The sequence below is a fragment of the Lycorma delicatula genome, chromosome 13, assembly GCF_047948215.1.
Source record: "Lycorma delicatula isolate Av1 chromosome 13, ASM4794821v1, whole genome shotgun sequence".
Lineage (NCBI taxonomy): Eukaryota > Metazoa > Arthropoda > Insecta > Hemiptera > Fulgoridae > Lycorma > Lycorma delicatula.
Window position 1 is genome coordinate 37,901,436 of NC_134467.1, and position 25,038 is coordinate 37,926,473.

General features: G+C 30.3%; 2 protein-coding genes across 4 annotated transcripts in view; one reads left to right on the plus strand and one right to left on the minus strand.

The window, feature by feature from the left end:
- The window catches only part of DNAlig3 (DNA ligase 3), a 266,939-nt gene that overhangs the window by 83,429 nt on the left and 158,472 nt on the right, over positions 1-25,038 (minus strand). For 2 of the 3 annotated variants that reach the window (XM_075380964.1, XM_075380965.1), the window contains one exon: positions 24,144-24,392. In XM_075380964.1, coding sequence (XP_075237079.1) covers positions 24,144-24,392 — 249 coding nt within the window. Of the gene's footprint in view, positions 1-8,893; positions 8,913-24,143; positions 24,393-25,038 lie in introns of those variants that run through there. The other variant, XM_075380967.1, reaches the window with a different exon arrangement.
- CNMa (CNMamide) overlaps positions 2,835-25,038 on the plus strand; it is a 158,086-nt gene continuing 135,882 nt past the window's right edge. Inside the window, exon 1 of the mRNA XM_075380968.1 lies at positions 2,835-3,200. The gene's annotated coding sequence lies outside the window, so the exon portion shown is untranslated. The remainder of the gene's footprint in view (positions 3,201-25,038) is intronic.

Here is a 25,038-nt window from a genome sequence, read left to right on the forward strand (position 1 = left end):
CCAACTACTGTGTTTAAAGAGTAGTTTGAATTAAATCCGATAGATAGTGCTGTTTTGACAATTTGATTTATTTACATTTTGACTTTCATAAAGGTAAAGGTTAAATTTTGTGAAGTTCCGTAATGTTCATTTTGTTAATGTTTTTTCAAACTTTAAATTGTGTTCATTATCAATACATATATACTCAATTCTAGCAATAGCGAAGCATCGCCGTGTCTAATAATTAAAAATAAAAAATAAAGTCTTTCTTTCTCATAAACGTCTGGTATATAATATTTCCTTTTCTTAAATATTTAATTCGTAATTATACGCTTCTTTCTTACACATATTTATTCAATATGACAATGATTGCAGGTGAAAAAAGTTTCACACGTTTAGCATACAATAAGTCCCACCTTCTTACAAATCCAGAAAAAATTTGGTCATCCCTTGCCATAAGGGTCGATCATATCAAAAACTGTCTCAGACAAACGTTTTAGGTAATGTTTAGAGGACTAATAAAATGTTTAAAATTTTACTTGTTTTCTGTTGACATTATTTACATGAATCTTCTTAAAATTAAATTCTCTACAATATATGTTCAAAAAATGTATGATTTATTGCCAATTTAACAACCTTATTGTACATCAAACGTAAAAAAATGTGTTTTTTGACCCTATTTTTGGCGTTTACATGGGATATCTTTGAAACTAAGAGAGATAAAGTTCTGGGACCTATTTTCTTCGATTTCCCAGCTCAAAAACCATTAGAAACGATTGAATTTGCCCCTTAATTGACCTACCCAGAATTTCATAAAGCCTTAATTTACCCGGAGGAACTGAAACTCGGGCGAAATCTTTCACTCTGTATAACTCGCAAACGAAGCGTTTTCGGACCTATGTTTATATGAACTTTTTTCTTATTTTTAGCCTCTAGAATGACTTGTTAAAGTATTGCCTTTTTTTTTGTCTTCGGTCATTTGACTGGTTTGATGCAGCTCTTCAAGATTCCCTATCTAGTGCTAGTCGTTTCATTTCAGTATACCCTCTACATCCTACATCCCTAACAATTTCTTTTACATATTCCAAATGTGGCCTGCCTACACAATTTTTTCCTTTTACCTGTCCTTCCAATATTAAAGCGACTATTCCAGGATGCCTTAATATGTGGCTTATAAGTCTGTCCAAATGCTTCTTTCTTCATCTATTTGCCGCAATACCTCTTCATTTGTCACTTTATCCACCCATTTGATTTTTAACATTCTCCTATAGCACCACATTTCAAAAGCTTCTTTCTAATCTTTTCTTCTCAGATACTCCGATCGTCCAAGTTTCACTTCCGTATAAAGCGACACTCCAAACGTATACTTTCAAAAATCTTTTCCTGACATTTAAATTAATTTTTGATGTAAACAAATTATATTTCTGACTAAAAGCTCGTTTCGCCTGTGCTATTCAGCATTTTATATCGCTCCTGCTTCGTCCATCTTTAGTAATTCTACTTCCCAAATAACAAAATTCTTCTACCTCCATAATCTTTTCTCCTCCTATTTTCACATTCAGTGGTCCATCTTTGTTATTTCTACTACATTTCGTTACTTTCGTTTTGTTCTTGTTTATTTTCATGCGGTAGTTCTTGCGTAGGACTTTATCTATGCCGTTCATTGTTTCTTCTAAATCCTTTTTACTCTCGGCTAGAATTGCTATATCATCAGTAAATCGTAGCATCTTTATTTTTTCAACTTGTACTGTTACTCCAAATCTAAATTGTTCTTTAACATCATTAACTCCTAGTTCCATGTAAAGATTAAAAAGTAACGGAGATAGGGAACATCCTTGTCGGACTCCCTTTCTTATTACGGCTTCTTTCTTATGTTCTTCAATTGTTACTGTTGCTGTTTGGTTCCTGTACATGTTAGCAATTGTTCTTCTATCTCTGTATTTGAACCCTAATTTTTTTTAAAATGCTGAACATTTTATTCCAGTCTACGTTATCGAATGCCTTTTCTAGGTCTATAAACGCCAAGTATGCAAAGTATTACCAAGTAACGCAAAGTATTGCCTTATCCTCCTAAATCATCTTGTATATATAAATAAACATATTCTTTTACTCCAATTTACTGGTTTTCATCCTAGATTTCACAAAAACTACTGCAACTACGGTTCTGAGACCTTTTTTATTCGATTATTCAGGTCAAAAACTATAACAAATATCTAATTCTTCTCCTTAATTAACGTCCTAAAAATATCAATACGTCCTAATTTTATCAGGGTAGCTGAAATCCGAGCGAAATCTTTCACTAGTCGTAACTCGCAAACGAAGCATTTTAGTCTATACGTCTATATGAATTTTTTTCATTATTTCCACGAGTAGAATAGATTATGAAAGTCCAAGGAGAGCTTTGTGAAACACTCTGTATATGAACAGTTTGCTTTGTTAAATAGTAGTACATCAGTACATTATAAAGTAAATTAAAAGAGATATGTCAAGTCAAAAATATTTCTAATTATTAATGATTACTACAAAACAAAATAAAATAACAGATATAAATCAATTTAAATCATAGATAATATATATTGGAATGTTCATGATTTTATTATTATTTATCTAAAATTTAAATTGATGAGAAAAAAATAATGTACAGTTTATTAATTTATTTATCGATTTGGTGCCATGCTGGCTAGAGTTTATATGTTATCAGAATTTAATTTAAAAAAAAATATATAATAATAAAAGGAAAAATTGAGCGAAAGAGAGAGAAAGAGAGAGAGAGAGAGAGAGAAATAGAAATCATCATCGAACTACGACGAACTATATAAGCATTAATTAATACTACTATACGAACAGTTTTACGAAAGTTACTTAACAAGTAACAACGATCGAGTAACAAAAAAAAAAAAACAAAAAACAAAAACGAACGTGAAATAATAAAAAAATTATATCAACAAAAAATTACAAAATCGCTGAAAAATAATAATTTCAATTTTTTAAATTTATTTTTCAATTGAACAATTATTTATTTTAACAATTTTTATTTAGAATTATTACCGAGTATATATTCCGTGACAGTATTTTATTTTTTTACTTTTTATAAATTTTGAAACGAAATTACCTAGTATTAAATAAGTTTTTTTTTTTTTTTAAAAGTTAATTTTGTGTTTAGTGACAACCAAGATTTTATTAAAAAGTTTTAAGAAGATTGTAATTTTTTATTTTTTTTGGTAAGTACAAAAACGAATAATTTATTAATAAATTACATTTATAGATTACTTTAGAATAAATCTTTTTTTTAATATATTTAGCCTAGCTATATCTACTGTTTAACTCGTCGCAAATTACTTGTTTAATAGCTGATTGAAGTCAAAGGTTCTGAGATTTAAATCCTAGTAAAAGATAATTATTTTTATATATTTTTTAATACTGGACGGGTGTACTTTGATAGTTGGGGTTCAATTAACCATACCTTTTAGGAATGGTCGGCCTTTCTTTCTTTTTCCTGTTTAGCCACACCATTGTGTGACTGTTTTCAATCACACCATTTAGGAATGGTCGGCCTGAATAAATCCTTTTTATTTTTTTAATATATTTAGCCTACTGCTTAACTCGTCGCAAATTACTTGTTTAATAACTGTGATTTTTGAAGTCAAAAGTTCTGAGATTCAAATCGTAGTAAAATTGTTTTTATATGTATTTTACTACTGGACCGGTGTATTTTGATAATTGGGGTTCAATTAACCATACCTTTTAGGAATGGTCGGCCTTTCTTTCTTTTTCCTGTTTAGCCTCCGGTAACTACCGTTCAGATAATTCCTCAGAGGATGAATGAGGATGATATGTATGAGTGTAAATGAAGTGTAGTCTTGTACATTCTCAGTTCGACCATACCTGAGATGTGTGGTTAATTGAAACCCAACCACCAAAGAACAACGGTATCTACGATCTAGTATTCAAGTCCGTGTAAAAATAGCTGGCTTTACTAGGACTTGAACGCTGGAACTCTCGACTTCCAAATCAGCTGATTTGGGAAGATGCGTTCACCACTAGACCAACCCGGTCGGTAGGAATGATCGACCTGAGTCTGTGCAAGATTACACATCATTTACATACCATACATATCATCCTCATCTGAGAAGACCATGGGTGGGGTTGCTTGTCGTTGATAAGTTAAACAGATTAGAACGTACACATTAGTAAAATAAAATGTAAAAACAAAAACAAAAAAACTAAAAATTGTGGAGCGATAATGCTTATCCTTTTATCTTTAAGGTACTACGTTAGTATCTCGATAATATTTATAATTTCTTTGTTATAAGACAATTATAGAAGTTTGTTCGCGTAGAATGTAACAAACTTACGAATATCACCGGGACTCACTCATCCCTTCCCGAAAAAGATCGACCCGGTATGAGTGCCCTGAACAGGGTGCTTTCACTGGAGGCATTGGCGTCAAGACCGAATCCCGGTTTCTGGAGTGGGATCCAGGAACGACATAATCGGGCTTGGATACCCCGTCCTAGGGGTTACAGGCAGGCAATGAAAATATCTAACCTGTCGGACTAGACTTAAGGACGGCGGACAGGGATCCCATTTGAGTAGACAACCCCGTGGGTTGTGCTTTTCTTTGTTGTGGATCTGTCCCGTGGGAGGGGGGGTGAAAAAAAAACTTCGAATATGTTTTACTAGCCCACCAGGTTGGTCTAATGGTTACTTTTATAGTTTTTACTTTTATACTTGAATACTAGATCGGGGATACCGGTATACTTTAGTCGTTGGGTTTAAATTAACCACACAACTCAGGAACGGTCGATCTGAAACTATACAAGGCTGCACTTAATTTACATTCATACATATCATCCTCTGAAGTAATACGATACTGTGGTTCCGGAGGCTAAACCAAAAGTGAGAAAAAGAGGGTGAGAGAGAAGTGATATGTTCTACTGGTGAAAGTTCATATAAATATAAATTCGGGAACGCTTAATTAACTAGTGTAAGCTGGAATAAAAATTCCCCCAGATTTTTGCTCCTTTGGTAAAACTGGTAAAAAATTAGGTAAAATTAACCCAGATTCTTAGGACTCAAATTAAGGATTAAATTTTGTTCTTTTTATATGATCTGGAAACAACGAAACAGAAAAAAGGTTCCAGAACTGATATTTTGAAAATATTGTTATTACTTCCTTGTACGAAGTAAAGGAAGTATTATAATTGCAAAAAATCTCGATTTTCAGATTTAAACTGAAATATCCATTTTGATCTACCCTGAATCCATTTTGACTAGTTTCGGCGTGACGTCTTTACGTATGTATTTCGCATAACTCAAAAACGATTAGTTGTAGGATGTTGAAATTTTGGATTCAGGACTGTTGTAACATCTAGTTATGCATCTCCCTTTTCGATTGCAATCGACTCCAACAAAAGCGTCCAAAACAACCCAAAATCCAAAAAAAAATCTTGGATTTTGGACTTTTTCTTAACTGTAGTAATAATAAGCTCTCATTTATAGTTTTTCAACGATATATCACATAATAAGTGGTACTTGTTTTCATTGGTTCTAGAGTTATAACCAAATAAAATTTTAATTAATTAAATATTTGGATCTTACAAGGGGAAGGTTTTTTTAACTTTTTTTTATTTAAATATAATGATTTATTAATCTCTGATTGTAAAAATATTTTTACGATAAATAATAATTCAATAACAACAAAAAAATATCAGAAGTTATTAGGGAAATAACATTTTATGTACTTATCATTTTCAAAAAATGTGCATATGTAATTTAATAGGCGTACAAGGGAGTCATATGATGTCCACATCAGATTTTTTTTTATCAAGTAGTGGCAGGTACAGACAGTCGTGTCGCACTTAAAGTGGCTTTCTTGTTTGACCCAACGCGCAGCGCCGTACATCGTCGCACCCCTTAAAAAATCGAAATTCAAAAAAAAAACTCGAAAATGCTTTTTAGATATTTATTGGAAGAACATTTGTAAACCCAAATCTACTAAATACATCGTTTAATATAGCCGCAAATGAGGAAACTTTGCAATCATTGTTTAAATTTTTTTTTTAAATTTCTTTACCATCGTCAAGATGGAATTTCAAAAAATTTAGAAATTGGTGTTTAGTAATTCACACGAAGATTATTCGCTGCAAATAAAGCAGTCACTATCTACACTTTTTACCCAGTAATTAAAAAAACATAAAATTTCATTATTAACCCATTTTAATCCTTTAACTTAGAATTTCGAAAAACTTAAATAACGGTTTTTAGGTATTCACATGAAAATTACACACACCAAAAATCACGTTGATAATCTCAATTGATACAGAGAAATTAAAAAAAATAATAAATTTCATTATTATTCTATTTTAACTCTTAAATCTTGGAATTTCACAAAAACCCTTTTTTAGTGTGCACTTACACTATAAAAGAACGTGTATACAAATTTTCGTCATTTTATCTCAGTAGATTTGTTGGGTGTTGATATATATATATATATATATATAGAGAGAGAGAGAGAGAGAGAGAGGGAGAGAGAGTTTAAATGAACACAATTGAAAATTTGATAAAAAAATTAAAAAACTGAACTTCACAAATTTTACCTTTCACTTATTCTCCTTCCCCTTTTCCCTTTACAACTTCTCCCTCACCCCTCTCCCAGTTTCCTTTTTACTCTTTACCGATTTCCCCTTTTCTCTTTCCACCTTTTTCCCCGTTTTACACTTTGCCCGCGCGTAAATCTGTCCATTAGTTTTTTGGTCTTTAGCGGACACACATACGAACATTAGCCTTTTATATATATATATATATATATATATATATATATATATATATAAATAAAATGAATGTTTGTTTGTCTGTATGTCTCTTATGCCTTCCTAAACCGTTCATCCGATAGGGATGAAACTAGTGAGTTGTGCGCGTGCTCGCGAAGGTTTCTGAATTTGTTTGGACCCGCTAGGTGGCGCTGGCGTCGATATACTTCGAAAAAAAGTATTCATGGTCCAATTTGATTAATATTCAGAATATGTGATACATGGAAAAAACTATTTTTGCAAAAAAAATAGACCCGCTAGATGGCGCTGGGGTTGAAATATTAGATAAAATTGCATTTATGGTCCGATTTGACTCATTCAGAATATATATTAGTTACGTAAAAAGAAATATTTTGGCGAAAAATGAATCCGCTAGGTGGCTCTGAGGTTGAGATATTTAAAAAAGGTTGTATTTATAGATCGATTTGACTCAAATTCACAATTTATATTAGTTAGTGAAAAGAAACATTTTCGTAGAACCCGTAAGGTGGCGCCGGTGTCAAAATATTTACGAAACATACAAATATACCACTGATCTGTAACAACCTTATGGTGTAAAATACAATTAAATGTTCAATATTGAAACATAATCCTGCGTCCCAGAATGAGTGGCTGGGGACTAAATAAAACCACTGTACGCTTGTGTGACTGTAATCGTGATGGCAGAGATGTTTATTTTACTCAAGTCAGATAACCAAAAGAATGGTCATTTAGTGACCCAAAATAGGTCACTTTATTCAAAATACAAAATCAGAATATTTCTACTGCATCAGTTTAAAACGTGGCTTTATCCTACTCTTATACTTACACGCATGTGCATAATTTTCATTTTATTTAGTTCTAGCCACTCATTTGGTGGCGCTAGTTTTTACCAATTCCAATGCGTGGAAGCCTCTATCCAATTATATAGAGATCAGTGAAAAATACAGACATTCATCTTCTATATATATATATATATATATATACATATATATATATATATATATATATATATATATATATACATATATATAAAAGGCAGTGTTCATATGTGCGAACCACCGGGTTGGTCTAGTGGTGAACGCGTCTTCCCAAATCAGCTGATTTGGAAGTCGAGAGTTCCAGCGTTCAAGTCCTAGTAAAGCCAGTTATTTTTACACGGATTTGAATACTAGATCGTGGATACTGGTGTTCTTTGGTGGTTGGGTTTCAATTAACCACACATCTCAGGAATGGTCGGATTGAGAATGTACAAGACTACACTTCATTTACACTCATACATATCATCCACATTCATCCTCTGAAGTATTATCTGAATGGTAGTTACCGGAGGCTAAACAGAAAAAAGAGAAAGTGTTCATATGTGTGTCCACTATAGACTAATAAACTACTGGATTAAAACACAGTTACAAAATCAGAAGCCACTTATGCAGCCGAAACACTCTTCCTCCTGAATGAACAATCAAAGACAGACAGATTCATAAAATGGTTATGCATCAATAAAATGTATATCAGAAAGATATGCAGTGTTGGATTGTCCCCGGCAAAATCATGTACAAAGAGGTAAAACTTATCACTGATACCGTATGCAAGAGGAAACTAGGATTCTTTGGACAAAGAGGATGCAAGATTTAAGACTTCTGAAACAGCTAGCACAGTACAATCTCAAATCCAAAAACACAATGACAGGATGCAGATGGTTCAGAGAAATACGAGGATCTGAAGGAAATTGGCCTTACAGTGAAAGACACCACAGAGAAGATAAAATTAAACAAGAAAATCAAGAATAAAAACACTTGTTTCACACTCACAACATGAACATTTTCAATACTAGAAAGAGAACAAAGATCAGAACGTAAAAAGGGAGGATCGTAAGGCCCAAAAAATTCCATCGAAAAGACTTGGATATTGTACTGTCTAAAATAATCCTACGCGGTCAAAACAGATAATAATAAAACAATGACCAAGCTGCTACTCTGGTCTGGTGGTACGCAAAAAAAAAAAAAATGGATTAACAATAAAAATGAAACACCAATAAAAAAACTTTCATTTTTAGTACGTGAAAAATATTACTAAAAGAAAAGTAAAATAAAAAAAAAAAAAAATTAAAATTTTTCTACTACATTGTTTTTTGAAACGAAAAATAATCTCGCATTAAACTTCTTACGTATGATTACAGTTCATTAATTTTCATTATATCTTTAGCAATTAAATTTTTTGTTATCAAGGAACATATAACACAAATTAACCCATATTAATGAGGCATGTCATAAACCGACTCCATAATTTATAATAATACGATAATAAAAACAATAAGCGTAATAAATACTTTATTATTTATATAGCGATTAAGAAGAAGAAAAAACAACACAGTTGGTTTATTTATTGGTTAATTCTAGAAAAAAAAATTAAGATTTAATTAGTTCAAAAGTAAAATTATTAAAAAACAAAAATCATACCAACAAACGGGTGCATACAGTTATAAATATAAAAGCAAGTATGATTACATTAAAAGTATTAAAACAGTACGTATAAGAAAAATAAATTAATAATAAGTTATATTATTTCTATTATTAATTCATCTTTTAACCTAAACATATTTTTAAAATGATTTATATTAGAAATTATCTTTTTTATTTATTATAAAAGGGTTAATCCAATAATTAAACACGCAAATTGTTCTGGAACTATAATAGTTGATTTATAATAGTTGATCTAGCCGAGAGTAAAAAGAATTTAGAAGAAACAATGAACGGCATAGATGAAGTCCTACGCAAGAACTATCGCATGAAAATAAAGAAGAACAAAAAAAAGTAATGAAATGTAGTACAAATAACAAAGATGGACCACTGAATGTGAAAATAGGAGGAGAAAAGATTATGGAGGTAGAAGAATTTTGTTATTTGGGAAGTAGAATTACTAAAGATGGACAAAGCAGGAGCGATATAAAATGCTGAATAGCACAGGCTAAACGAGCCTTCAGTAAGAAATATAATTTGTTTATATCAAAAATTAATTTAAATGTCAGGAAAAGATTTTTGAAAGTGTATGTTTGGAGTGTCGCTTTATATGGAAGTGAAACTTGGACGATCAGAGTATCTGAGAAGAAAAGATTAGAAGCTTTTGAAATGCGGTGCTATAGGAGAATGTTAAAAATCAGATGGGTGGATAAAGTGACAAATGAAGAGGTATTGCGGCAAATAGATGAAGAAAGTAGCGTTTGGAAAAATATAGTTAAAAGAAGAGACAGACTTATAGGCCACATACTAAGGCATCCTGGAATAGTCGCTTTAATATTGGAAGGACAGGTAGAAGGGAAAAATTGTGTAGGCAGGCCACGTTTGGAATATGTAAAACAAATTGTTAGGGATGTAGGATGTAGAGGGTATACTGAAATGAAACGACTAGCACTAGATAGGGAATCTTGGAGAGCTGCATCAAACCAGTCAAATGACTGAAGACAAAAAAAAAAAAAAAATAGTTGATTTAATCAATGTAAAAATTTTTTCATTTTTTAATTTAATCTTCAGCAACATTAGTATCACTTTCCTACTCCGAATCAGCTTATTTATGCCGGCTATAGAAAAATAGCCATTTTGATATCGAAACCAATTTAGTGCAATCTTTTTTGACGCCATCATTGTCATTAAACTTCTTACCATCGGCTCCTTGAGTGAATCAAAACAAGTGGAAATCCGAGGATACTGGGAAGTCAAAACTGTATGGTGATGAGGTAGTACTTCCCAATCCAATTTTTTGATGGTTTTTCTAGTTACCTTATTAGGATTAGTGTTACTGGGAACCAGAACGATGTCTTTTCGCTGAGGGTTTTTTCAACGTTGCTGGTTTCTTTCACTTTTTGATAAGCATGTCACAGTAATATGCACTGTTTACTGTTTGAGCTTCTAGAAAATTTATAAAAACTGGTTCTTTTGCATCCAAAAAATTGTCATTACGATTTTTCCTGCTGATGGACGGGTTTGGAATTTTTTCTTCATAAGTGAACTTGTGTGATTCCACTCCTTGCTCCACATTTTAAATCGTGAATAATGGTGAATCCATATCTCACACAGGTTAGAATACTGTGAAAAAGCATCATCTTCCTACTGATACTGTTGTTTCAGTTCTATGCCCATGCGAAGTCTTGTCTCCTCCGTCAACTTTCTTGGAATCTACCTTGTGCTTATATTACGCTTCTTGAGCTTGTCAGCGACAATATCGTAACTACACAAACACTTATTTGTAATTTTTCAGTCTTAATTTAATCCGACAATCTTGTTGAATGAGTCAACGTAAGTTTTAAGTGCTGGAGTTGAAAATTTGACTGGACGTTCAGAACGGTGCTGTCAATCACTGCAGTTTGACTGTCATTAAATTTTTCTACCTTCTTATAAAAATCTGTATAGTTCGTGCAACTTTATACATATTGTTTCGTTATACAACTAATTCACAAACTTCAAGAGGACTCGCTATCATAAAATGAGATTCTGATGTAATAAATAAAAAAACAATTTTATTCAATCAACTGATTATAAGTTATTATTTAGTAACCGATTTACTATTGTGAAAATTAAAAAACTCTCTTACAAACAGTTTTGCCTTCACAGCTATTTTTGTCTTTAATTTTTGAGTAACCCTCACATAATCTTATTATTTTCAAAATGACAATCCCATTTATAAATAAATTAAAAAAATCTGATGTGGACATCACATGACTTCCTTGTACGCCTATTAAATTTCATATACACATTTTCTGCTGTTCTTAATTTAAACTTATTTCAATTGAAAACGAGATATGATCCCCCAACTTCTTTAATAAAGTGGACAGTTACACACTTGCTAAAACTAAAGAACGTGTACACAAATTAAGATCAGAACTATATCAAAACAAAGAGTGATTAAATGATTGGCAATAAAAAACAAATAAACAAAATAATAATCAACTCTGACTTAAGGAGAATATTGTCTGACAATATCATAGAAGTAATGAACTAAAAGATGAGAATTATTTACAATTTATTAAAAATCGGGTATGAATGTCTCAGTGTATATATTGTTCTTGAAAGGGTCTATTTTTCAGTCGCTCCATAGTGAACTTTAATGTAGATAAAATTAAACAGAAATTCCGTAATAATTAAATAAAATTAAACTAAAAAATCAAAAAATAAAATGATTCTAAATTATAATTTTCAATTAATATTCAATAATCAGATGTTTCACCAAATCTATCACATATACACATATGTAATAATGCCTATTAAATTACATATACACATTTTTAAAAGTACATAAAATTTTATTTTACTAATAACTTCTAAATATTTTCATATTTTTTGTTTTTATTGAATTTTTTATTTATTGTAAATTTTTTTTACAATCACGGTTAATAATTATTAAATTAATATATTTAATTTAAAAAAAAATTAAAAAAAAAAGAGATGAAGTCTGACTTGAACCGATGAGCCTTCCCTTGTAAGATCCAAATACTTCATTAATTAAATTTTTTTTTGTCTATAACTCTGGAACCAATGAAAATATCTACTACTTATGATATATCGTTGAAAAGCTCTCAATGAGGGCTTATTACTGCAGTTAAGAAAAAGTTCAAAAGTCAAATTTTTTTTTGATTTTGGGCTATTTGGACACTTTTGGTTCAGCTGATTGCAATCAAAAGGGGAGATGCACAACTGGATGTTACAACAGTCCTAAATCAAAAATTTCAAAATCCTATTACTAATGTTTTTTGAGTTATGCGAGATATATACATACAGACGTCATGCCGAAACTAGTCAAAATGGATTCAGGGATGGTCAAAATGGATATATCCGTTGAAATCTGAAATCCTAAATTTTTTGCGATCACAATACTAAGGAAGTAAAAATTATAATAATTTTAATTGAAACCAAAAATTATTTGTAAAAAATAGTATTGATTGAATACCTTTGAATTACTATGAGGGAACAAATAGGACGGAGTAATCTGTACATATTAGAACATAAAATTTATAAAACTAGATGGGACATTTTGATTTCAATGAAACCATCATTTTTAATGTACTAGATAAAGTACGCAGGAGAATATGATGAGAGAATTACTACACTATATTGGTTGTTGAAAAAACGATTATATGGGCTGCGTTCACCTGATGGATGCTTAAGCTACTCTAAGCTTATTGTGAATTCACTGGACATAAAACTGATTCTCCAAGTTAGTTCACGAAAAATCCTTCCTTAGATTCAAGGATATATTGGATCTTCATGTTCTGTCATCCTCAATATGTTGGATGAAGCTCATGTGTACACTGTTACTACATAAAATTTTATTTTTTTACTTTTATAAATATAGATTGAACAGATTTGTTTTACTGTTCCATAAATATTGTTTTTTTTTTTTCCAAAATCAACTGTTTAGTTAAGTGTTATATTAGATTAATTCTGTATATGTTATTCTTTTCTAATCTTTCATTCCTTCTCAAGTGCTTTCTTATTTACTTCTGACATCTTAGATTCCCTCTAGGCTGAGACGTTTTCTTTGGATCTTAAATCTAAATCTTTTAGTGCCATTGTGATATCTCATACCTTCTTAAATGTGTTTGAACCAGTTTGTCTTGTGTTTTTCTATTGAAGAAATCATTTCTATTGAAGATTGAAGAAATCTCTTTAATAAGTTTATTATTGTTTATTATTTTGATGTGATAATAGAAATTGATTTTTGTTTTCCTTATCATGTTGGAGAGTTTTTTGATTTTCTTTGGTATTAATCTTGTTTCATCGTTTTTTGAATTTTGGCCTGGTTAGTTTTCTTTGTTTATTTTCCATTTTTTCAAATTGTGTTGTGTTAATATAGAGAGCTTCCTGTTTTATTACTGTTCTGTAGTGTCTTAATTCAATCCACCAAGTTTGTCTAGTGGTGAACTCATCATCGCAAATCAGCTGATTTCAAAGTCGAGAGTTCTACGGTTCAAATCCTACTAAAGGAAGTTCTTTTATACACTAGATCTTGAATACCGTAGTTCTTTGGTGGTTGGGTTTCAATTAACGACACATTTTGGGAATGGTCGACCTTCTTCTTTTTCCTGTTTAGCCTCCGTATACGGTATAACTACCGTATAGATAATACTTCAGAGGATGAATGAGGATGATATGTATGAGTGTAAATGAAGTGTAGTCTTGTAAATTCTCAGTTCGACCAATCCTGAGATGTGTGGTTAATTGAAACCCAACCACCAAAGAAAACTGGTATCCACGATCTAGTATTCAAATCCGTGTAAAAATAACTGAAATTACTAGGACTTGAATGCTGGAACTCTTGACTTCCAAATCAGCTGATTTGGGAAGACGTGTTTACCACTAGACCAGCCCGGTGGGTTTAAAGGGAATGGTCGACCTGAGACTACAAGACCACACTTGTACATTTACATTCATGCACATAGTAATACACAAGTAATATCTTATGGTGGTTCCTGAGGGTAAACAGAAAGAGAGAGTGTCTTAGTTCATAGTTCCGGTAAAGTAACTTTTTGTTGTAGGTGTTTTTGATCCTGAAATAATAGTTCCATCTTCTGCATTTTGTTTTTATTAATTAATATTAACTTTTTTTTTTAATGCTATTATTTTTTTATATTTATTTACTTTTTAAATTTTGATTTTTTATTTAAAATTTTTTAATTTGATAATTTTCCTGTATAATCTACAAATGATTATACTAATGAATCATTTATTTTTTTGTTGTAAATATTTAAATTATAATTTTAAATAATGTTTTAATACTTTTAATTATAATTAATCAGTTTTTATGAAAGAAAGATGTGAATACTATATATAACATTTCCTTTTTTAAATTTACACAACAAAAATCTTTTTTGTTATTAAGAATTAAAACAAAAATTATATATATTAATTACATTATTTTTATCTCTTACATTTTATTTCAATTTTGATGAGTTTTTAGTTTTATTCTACTGTAGCGTACATATTTATCTTTTTAATATTAAAACACAAATAACAAAAAAAAGGGAAAAAACAAAGTAAAAAGTTCCCATTTTATTTACATAAATCCTTTCATCCATAATAAAAAATACTTCTGTTTAATTTTCTCCCTCTTCGTAACCAACTTTTCTTTTTCTCTCAAACCCTTTTCATCGTCTTATTATTATTAAAATTTTAAATCATCTATTCATCTTTATTTATTTATTCTTCCTTTAGATTTTTTAAATATAATTTTTTTTTCTTTTTTCATACAATGAACAATGTTAAAACCCTTATCTTATAACGACACCATTCAGTAAACCATGAACAAAATTTTGATTACATTTTCTTAATAATTTTCCCTTCATATCTTCAAAAAAAAAAAAAAATTATGTTTAAAACGTTTCTTCAACTCCCTGACATTAAAATAATTTTGTTACGAGTTATTTGACTGATCTACTGCTAACCTTCAAACCTTTACGCAACCTTTTTACTGTCTTCTTCTTTTAATAAAAATTTCCCTCTATTTAAATTTATGAATTTTATATTTCTCTAAAAATTTTTCTTAATCTGATACAATATGATAAAGATAAATCTGATACGTAAAGATTAATTGAGGTCTGTAAGTAAGTTACTCTTTCGCATAACCAATTGAGCTGAAATTTTGCATAAACATAATTTTTATATTTGGAAAGAACATAAGACTACTTCTTTAACAAAATGTTTTACTTTTTCAAGATGGTAGCAATTTTAATGTCTTCCAGTAACAACCAAATTATATTCCTAGCTAATATTCAACTTTATTATGTCTAAACCTTTGGTCAAATCAAACCCAGACACTACTTGGAGTAATTGAATTAAATTTTCTATAAAAAAAGTATTTTCTTTTCAATATCTCTTTTGATTATCAATAAAAGTATTGGTGCAACAATGTATAGCACGGCAGCTCAACCAACTATGCCACTTTGTGTGCAATGCAACTGGCTGCACCTGCTTTCAATTATTAGACTAAAAAATAAAATATTAAAAAAAAAAAACAAAACAAAAATGTACGAGGAACAAAGTATGATCACCTCTTTGTGGTATTGCAATGCTAAGAACTGTACAAAGATACTTTTTTACACTTAAGAAGAATGAGTAATCAGCTATAACTACTATTTTTAAGGATTTTTAAAATTAAGGACCGATTTTTAATAAATTAAAAATTCCGATATGTAGTGGTAAACTTATAATCACAAATCTCTTGTTTAACAATTGATTTTAGAAGTCAAAGGTTCTGAGGTTCAAATCCTTGTAAATGTTGGTTGCTTTTATATGGATCTGAATATCAGATAACGAATATTGCTGTACTTTGGTGATTGGGTTTCAATTAATACATATATCAGAAAATATATGGTTAATTATACAAAATTATGTAAATTTTCCGTTGCACAAATTGGCAAACAATTTATTATTTAAATCCATATAAATACAAAGCGGTATTAGGAGGATAGTCCAGCTAAATTTAGAGAAGTGAAAGATTCTGGAGAGTTTTGGAAGTTGGTCCGTTGTTTTAAATGGAAAATTTTTCATTCTGCAAATGATATTACATGTCTGGAGTGGGTACAGTAGTTTAATAAGCTGCTAAATCCAAATATTATTTCTCGTATAATAATTTACTATGTCCCTTTAATCCTTGATGAAACCTTGGATATTCCCTTTCGATTAACAAACTTGCTCGGTATAACCAAAAGAAGCAAAATTAATAAGGAACTGGGAGAAGATAGAATATCTTATGAGTTATTCAAGAATGCTCACACTGTTTTACTGAATAAATCGTTGGATGTATATAATAAAATATACAAAGCTGCAAAAGTGCCTGATTTCTATAAGACATCAATAATATTCCCATTATACAATAAAAGAGATCTAAGTAAGACAGACAACTACAGAGGAATTTCTTTTGGAAATACTATCGGGAAATTTGTTCTAATATGTTATTAGATCGATGTAATCTCTGGGCAGAACGGCGAGGGAGATTGCAGGAAAGCCAAGGCACATTCAGTAGAGGTTATACTATAATAAATAATATTTATAATTTAGTTAGTATCATTTAACAGTAAACGGTATCACAAATGCAAACTGTACGCAATTTTTATTGATTTGTCTGCTACATTTGATAGAGTAAATCGATAAGCGTTTTTTTATAAACTTTTTGAACTAAGAATGTCATCTAAAATTGTTAAGCTCCTTAAGTAAGTAGTGGAATACAGGCAACAATATGGAGTTTGCAGTTAATATGGAATGGTCGAACTCAGTCTGTATAAGCTCTACACTTCATTTTCATGTCATGCGCATACATATCATCCTCATCTCATTGGGTTAGGGAGGAGGTTGCTTATTATTCACTAGTTGAACAGTTTACAAATTTTTTTTTGTCTTAAGTCATTTGACTGGTTTGATGCAGCTCTCCAAGATTCCCTATCTAGTGCTAGTTGTTTCATTTCAGTATACCCTCTACATCCTACATCCCTAACAATTTGTTTTACATATTCCAAACGTGGCCTGCCTACACAATTTTTCCCTTCTACCTGTCCCTTCAATATTAAAGCGACTATTCCAGGATGCCTTAATATGTGGCCTATCAGTCTGTCTCTTCTTTTAACTATATTTTTCCAAACGTTTCTTTCTTCATCTATTTGCCGCAACACCTCTTCATTTGTCACTTTATCCACCCATCTGATTTTTAACATTCTCCAATAGCACCACATTTCAAAAACTTCTAATCTTTTCTTCTCAGGTACTCCGATCATCCAAGTTTCACTTCCCTATAAAGCTACGCTCCAAACGTATACTTTCAAAAATCTTTTCCTGACATTTAATTTAATTTTTGGTGTAAACAAATTATATTTTTGACTGAAGGCTCGTTTCGCCTGTGCTATTCATATTTTATTTCGCTCCTGCTTTGTTCATCTTTACTAATTCTACTTCCCAAATAACAAAATTCTTCTACCTCCATAATCTTTTCTCCTATTTTCACATTCAGTGGTCCATCTTTGTTATTTCTACTACATTTCATTACTTTCGTTTTGTTCTTGTTTATTTTCATGCAATAGTTGTTGTGTAGGACTTCCGTTCCATGCCGTTCATTGTTTCTTCTAAATCCTTTTTACTCTCCGCTAGAATTACTATATCATCAGCAAATCGTAGCCGCTTTTACCTTTTCACCTTGTACTGTTACTCTGAATGTAAATCGTTCTTTAATATCATTAACTGCTAGTTCCATGTAAAGATTAAAAAGTAACTGGGCTAGGGAACATCCTTGTCGGACTCCCTTTCTTATTACAGCTTCTTTGTTATGTTCTTCAATTATTACTGTTGCTGTTTGGTTCCTATAAATGTTAGCAATTGTTCTTTTATCTCTGTACTTGAACCCTAATTTTTAAAAAATGCTAAACATCTTATTCCAGTCTACATTATCGAATGCCTTTTCTAGGTCTATAAATGCCAAGTATGTTGGTTTGTTTTTCTTTAATCTTCCTTCTACTATTAATCTTTGCAAATTACACATTTAGAAAAAAGTCTATATTTAAAAACGCATTACTTCCTAAAAAAAATCTTAAAAAATAACAAAACTCGCTTGTATCGAAGCAGACAAAAGAAATATTTTTATATTAAACAGCAAGATACTTCAGTTTACAAAAAAAGACCCTTATTATATTTATTTTTTTATCTTCCCAGTGAATCTAGGTAGAATGCTAAATTAAAGAGGAAAGAATATGATGATCACATCTAAATGTAGTATCAGAGTTTATGCAAGTCTTTACATTTTTTTTTTTCCCAATTTGTTCATCTAGACCAATAAACCATACGTATGAAAGTACGTGTGTGTGTCGCACTGCTTTTGTCCTTATACCTCAGGACTGACTAGTACGATTTTCTTTAAATTTGGCTCAAATATTTCTCTATATATGAGACATTAATTGTATTTATTTTATTCAAAATCGTTAACGCAAAGGGCGGGATATTGGAAAAACCAATTTTTTTTATTAAACATTCTGATCTTTTTTGAAATTTTACTATAAATATTGCATAATTAAGTTATTAATATTTAAAGATCTTACAGAGTGCATAAAATAAAAATCGGACAAGGGTAACATAAGGAAAATAACGCTTTGATGATTATTTCTATGTATGTGATAAAACAATTGTATTTATATGCCATATAAAGACATTTGGCTAAACCTTCTATTAAGTAAATAGAAAAACATATATTTTACTTTAATAATTACAATAATATCTTATAACGCAGTCTCCAATATTCTACAAATTACTACTAAATATAATATTATTACATAAGAGATTGTAATATTTTACATAAAATATGCATAAATGTACACATGTTAAAAAAATATTAAAAATTTCCACTGTTTGCAGTAATAAGTGATAAAAGTAAAGAATGACTAAATAATAATTAAAAAACCCAAAAGGCCAAGGATTTTATTGAGAATTATATGGAAGAAATTAGTAATTATAAAAAAAACAAAAAAAAAAAAAAAACAATAAGTCAGGTCATTTGCCTCAATAGAAATTAATATTAAATGAATCATAATATTGTAAATTTTTATCTCTAAAAAAAAAAAAAAACACAATTGAGAACAGTTATCTATTTGTTTTTCAAAAGTTTGCGTTAACTGATTTCTATATAATAAATAATATATTATGTTATTAAACAATTATTAATCAATATTTATTATCAAACACCAAATAATTTCACATAAATATATTTAAAAAAAAAAAAAAATAACAATTCTTCAAACCAAGGGAACAATTAACTTCATTGTCATAATATTTGAAAGAAATCCCTGTATAATAATAAATTAAATTTTGCAATTTTAATATCTAATTTAAAATCAATGATTAAAGTTACACGATCTACATTAATATTATAAGTCAATATCATTTTAATTACATCGTAATATTCTTTTAATTAGGAAAATAAACCAAAAAAATAAAAAATAAACAATTTTTTAAACACAAACAGAAAAATAAGCGTGTAGATGAAAAAACTGTTCTACTTATAAATTTTTTTTACAATGGACAAAAAGGATGCAACAATGAACCCAATTTCATGTTTTTAATTAAATTAATAAATCACTGGGAAGAAGTTTAATAGAAATTATAAGTATTTTGTATAACGATAAATCATATATTTTAAGAGTTAATATTACTCAGTAAAAGGAACTATCGACAATTAATAAATACTATAAACAGGAAGTGAAAACTAGCGAAAGAAGAGTGGATTAAAGAAAAGTGTTCAGAAGTGGAAAGAGAAATGAATATTGGTAAAATATACGGAGCATACAGGGAAGTTAACGAAAATTTTGGGATACAGAAATTAAAATCCAATAATGTGTTAAACAAAGATGGTACACCGATTTATAATACGAAAGATAAAGTCGATAGGTGGGTGGAATATATTGAAGAGTTATACGGAGGAAATGAATTAGAAAATGGTGTTATAGAGGAAGAAGAGGAAGTTGAAGAGGATGAAATGGGAGAAACAATACTGAGATCTGAATTTAAGATAGCATTAAAAGATTTAAATGGCAGAAAGGCTCCTGGAATAGACGGAATACCTGTAGAATTACTGCGCAGTGCAGGTGAGGAAGCGATTGATAGATTATACAAACTGGTGTGTAAAATTTATGAAAAAGGGGAAGTTCCGTAAGACTTCACAAAAAAGTGTTATGTCATGATACCAAAGAAAGCAGCAGCAGATAAATGTGAAGAATACAGAACAATTAGTTTAACTAGTCACGCATCAAAAATCTTAACTAGAATTCTATACAGAAGAATTGAGAGGAGAGTGGAAGAAGTGTTAGGAGAAGACCAATTTGGTTTCAGGAAAAGTATAGGGACAAGGGAAGTAATTTTAGGCCTCAGGTTAACAGTAGAAGGAAGATTAGAGAAAACCAACATACTTGGCATTTATAGACCTACAAAAGGCATTCAATAACGTAGACTGGATTAAAATGTTCAGTATTTAAAAAAAATTAGGGTTCAAATACAGAGACAGAAGAACAGATAGCTAACATTTACAGGAACCAAACAGGAACAGTAATAAGTGAAGAACATAAGAAAGAAGCCGTAATAAGAAAGAAAGTCCGACAAGGATGTTCCCTATCCCCATTACTTTTTAATCTTTACATGGAACTAGCAGTTAATTATGTTAAAGAACAATTTAGATTCGGAGTAACAACACAAGGTGAAAAGATAAAGATGCTACGATTTGCTGATGATATAGTAATTCTAGCTGAGAGCAAAAAGGATTTAGAAGAAACAATGAATGGGATGGATGAAGTCCTATGCAAGAACTACAGCATGAAAATAAACAAGAACAAAACGAAAGTAATGAGATGTAGTAGAAATAAAAACGATGGACCATTGAATGTGAAAATAGGAGGTGAAAAGATTATGGAGGTAGAAGAATTTTGTTATTTGGGAGGTAGAATTACTAAAGATGGACGAAGCAGGAGCGATATAAAATGCCGAATAGCATAAGCTAAACGAACCTTCAGTAAGAAATATAATTTGTTTACATCAAAAATTAATTTAAATGTCAGGAAAAGATTTTTGAAATGTATGTTTGGAGTGTCGCTTTATATGGAAGTGAAACTTGGACGATCGAAGTATCTGAGGAGAAAAGATTAGAAGCTTTTGAAATGTGGTACTATAGGAGAATGTTAAAAATCAGATGGATGGATAAAGTGACAAATGAAGAGGTGTTGCGGCAAATAGATGAAGAAAGAAGTATTTGGAAAAATATAGCTAAAAGAAGAGACAGACTTATAGGCTACACATTAAGGCATCCTGGAATAGTCGCTTTAATATTGGAGGGACAGGAAGAAGGAAAAAAGTGTGTAGGCAGGCAACGTTTGGAATATGTAAAACAAATTGTTAGGGATGTAGGATGTAGGGGATATACTGAAATGAAATAACTAGCACTAGATAAGGAATCCTGGAGAGCTGCATAAAACCAGTCAAATGACTGAAGACAAAAAAAAATATTACTCACTACAAGTGGTATAAGATGCTTGATCAAACTTATTTTCATATCAACATTAATTTTTACAGTCCTGCGAAAAAGATGAAAAACAAAACTGACCAATTCCTAACTTAAAATCTTGAGATATGTTATTTATTTTATTTTCTAATACTGTGATAAGCATACTCCCAAACTAAAATATATTAGCAGATAAAAAATTATTAGATTAGAGAAAAATTTTTTTTTCTTTTTCTCTAATCTTTTGTAAATAACTTATACATGTATATCCTGACCCCTGTGGGTAAAGACACCTGCCTTATGATGATCCCGGTCGCCATATCACCCCTCCATTTCTAGCCTTAACAGTTTTTATTGGTGGTCATCTTTTAGACCCTCTAAACCTGTAACACATCACAGTAATCAGTTTGGCCTCTGACAGGATGCCACCGATTCAAATATCACAGCAGACATTTCTATTAGTATATTTATACAACTTACTGTCGCCTTTGTATAGCTTATTCCAACCACGATCGCCTACCATAACTTACGACCCTCAATTATCAAATTAACCGATTCGCAGAAGCGTGATCCCCACGCCTTCCTCTAACGCTGAAGGTTTTATATAAAAACTCTTCCCATATTTTACTTCAATTAGACTATACACTCAGATCATTACTTAATTGAATCTTTAAACACCAAAAATATTATTCTTATACCAACAAAACAAGGGTTGATCACGACGACCACAGTTTTGTCCTACAATTTAATTTACTCAAATTCCTCCTGGTTTACTTAAAAATCAAGAAAAAATTTACAAATTTAATAAGCTTCTAATAAAAAAAAAAACCCTTTTGCCACACTGGAAGGCAGAGGTAAATTTCACCAGAGCTAAGTACGGAATAAAAAAATGTCCACCATAAAGTTAAGAAAAACTTCAAGATTACTCAATACGACAATGGTTGCATGTGAAAAAATTTTCACATGTTTAGCATAAGATAAACCCATCTTCTTACAATTCCAGTAATATTTTGGTCATCTCTTGCCATAAGAGTTGGTCATATCAAAAATTGTTTCAGACAAAAGTTTTAGGTAATGTTTAGAGGAATAACAACCACTTTAAAGTAATTCGATACTGTGCCTATTAAGGGAGGTATGTTTTTTTTTGTTTTCAAAACCCCCATTTTGTCCACCCCGTGGGCCAATGGTTGTTGATATCAAAAAAATTTACTTACATAAGTTTTAGGTCCTTATCCAAAGAATAGTAAGAACTGTTTAAAGTTCCTACTTTTTAAACGAATTCGTTTAAGAATTCGATATTTTAATTAACAGGAAAGTTATAGCGATATTTTATTTTTTTGATATTAAAAAATACTTTCATCCCCATGGTCTGATTTTGTCCATTAATGAACTTGACTGAAATTTCAGGTTGTTATATTTCTTGTATCAATTTGAAAATGATTGGCGGAAAATTACGGCAGTTATCATGTCCACAAGAAAGTGAAATATATATATATATAGATATAAATGTATATATAAACTTTTGAACTGATGGTGGTTTTGGGATCTGAAGGATATGAAACGTGAGATATGTTGAAATTTTCCGGAAGTTGAATCATGGTACCCATTACAATAGGTAGCTTTCTTATGAAATCTACTTAATATACAGAGGATATTAGAGGAGGTAGTCTCCAGACCAGAGGAGAGAGAGGTAGTCTCTCTCCTCTGGTCTGCTTTCGGGAGCAAGGTCATGCCTACACCCTCTCACACTCCAGCTCCATCAAAGAGTTCTCCACACATCCATTTTCATCCTAACAGAGAATATCTCATTTAACTACAACTTAATGCCAAAACACCTATTTTGGCAAAGTAAGTATCCAGGCAGGCCTTTAGCCACCATTGTTGCTATTCTATTTATACATCTATAACAGCATCAGATCACTCAGCCATCCTCTCTGCAGGGCTAAGAATCTCAGGAAGCCATTAACTATGTTTCATTTCCTTTCAATTTTCCAGTTAACTTGCAGATCGAAACTAGAATTTTAATTTTATGCAATTAGTTTTAAATTTGTTTTTAGTTTTTATACAACGGGTAGGAATAATGATAATGACAAGTTCCATTTTTCGTAAATAGTTACTTTAACAACAATAAACAGAACTGATTACAGATAAGTATTTAACAGGGTCACAGATTTTTACTGGCAACTGGAATTCATTTTACTACTACGACAATATCAAGTTTGTTTTCAATAACCAATTGGAAGTCAATTTTGAAATAACCCTCATATAAAGTTCACATCAAACAAGATGATATAATAAATAGCATTTTAATTATTAAATATAGAATATTATGAAATATAAAAATCCTTTTTTTTTACTTACGTCCATCTGATCCATTGGTAATAAATTCTTTAACTATCGCTGTTTTTGTTGTATAACTGCTAGCATTGGCGATATCGACACATAATCTTCGATATTCTCGAAATAAATTATCTTTAATGGCAGCAAAATCTTTCTTATCACTGGAGACAGAAGTTTTACTAGAAGATGAATCTTTTACCTCTAAGGAAGTTTTTGTACTAGAATCATTTGTTTTCTGAATAGTATCTTTAAATCTAGGCGTACGAGCAGCTGAAAATAATTTAATCTTTAATAAATAAATTTTAAACGTAACCAAATTAAAAAAAAGTTATGTATTTATATGAGTTATCAAATCAGATGTTACTAAGAATATTAGATGTCATATAAAGGCTTAATATCACTGACTAAGTTAACTAAGAAGAGTTTTTTCAGGGTAAAATGATTTTTTCTTTAAAAAATCTTTGTCAGATAATAATTTATAAATTGTCAAATAAAATAATAAATAAACAAATAAAAAAGATAATACTAATCTTCTTTATGTCCAAAAGTTGTATGACTTTTAGAATTATCCATTTCTCCATTACATTCTAGTCTGTTAACTTCAAAATATATCATTTTTTTTTTTTAAGGAATAGAATGTTTATGTTTTCTTTACTATTTTTACCATATACATTCCTCTCTATAACCAGATTAATAAACATCTGAAATGAGGTGAACCAACCTTCTTAGAGTCAAAACAAAATTAATTTTCATACTATTTCATTTCAATTTTCTGTATGCAAAATTTTTTATTATCGTTTCGTTTTTTTTTTACAGAAATTTTCCTACTGTAAAGTGCAGTAGTCATAAATATTTTAAAGAATTTCTTTCACTTCCTAAACCTAATTGTTAAAATTTTTTTTCAATATAAGATAGG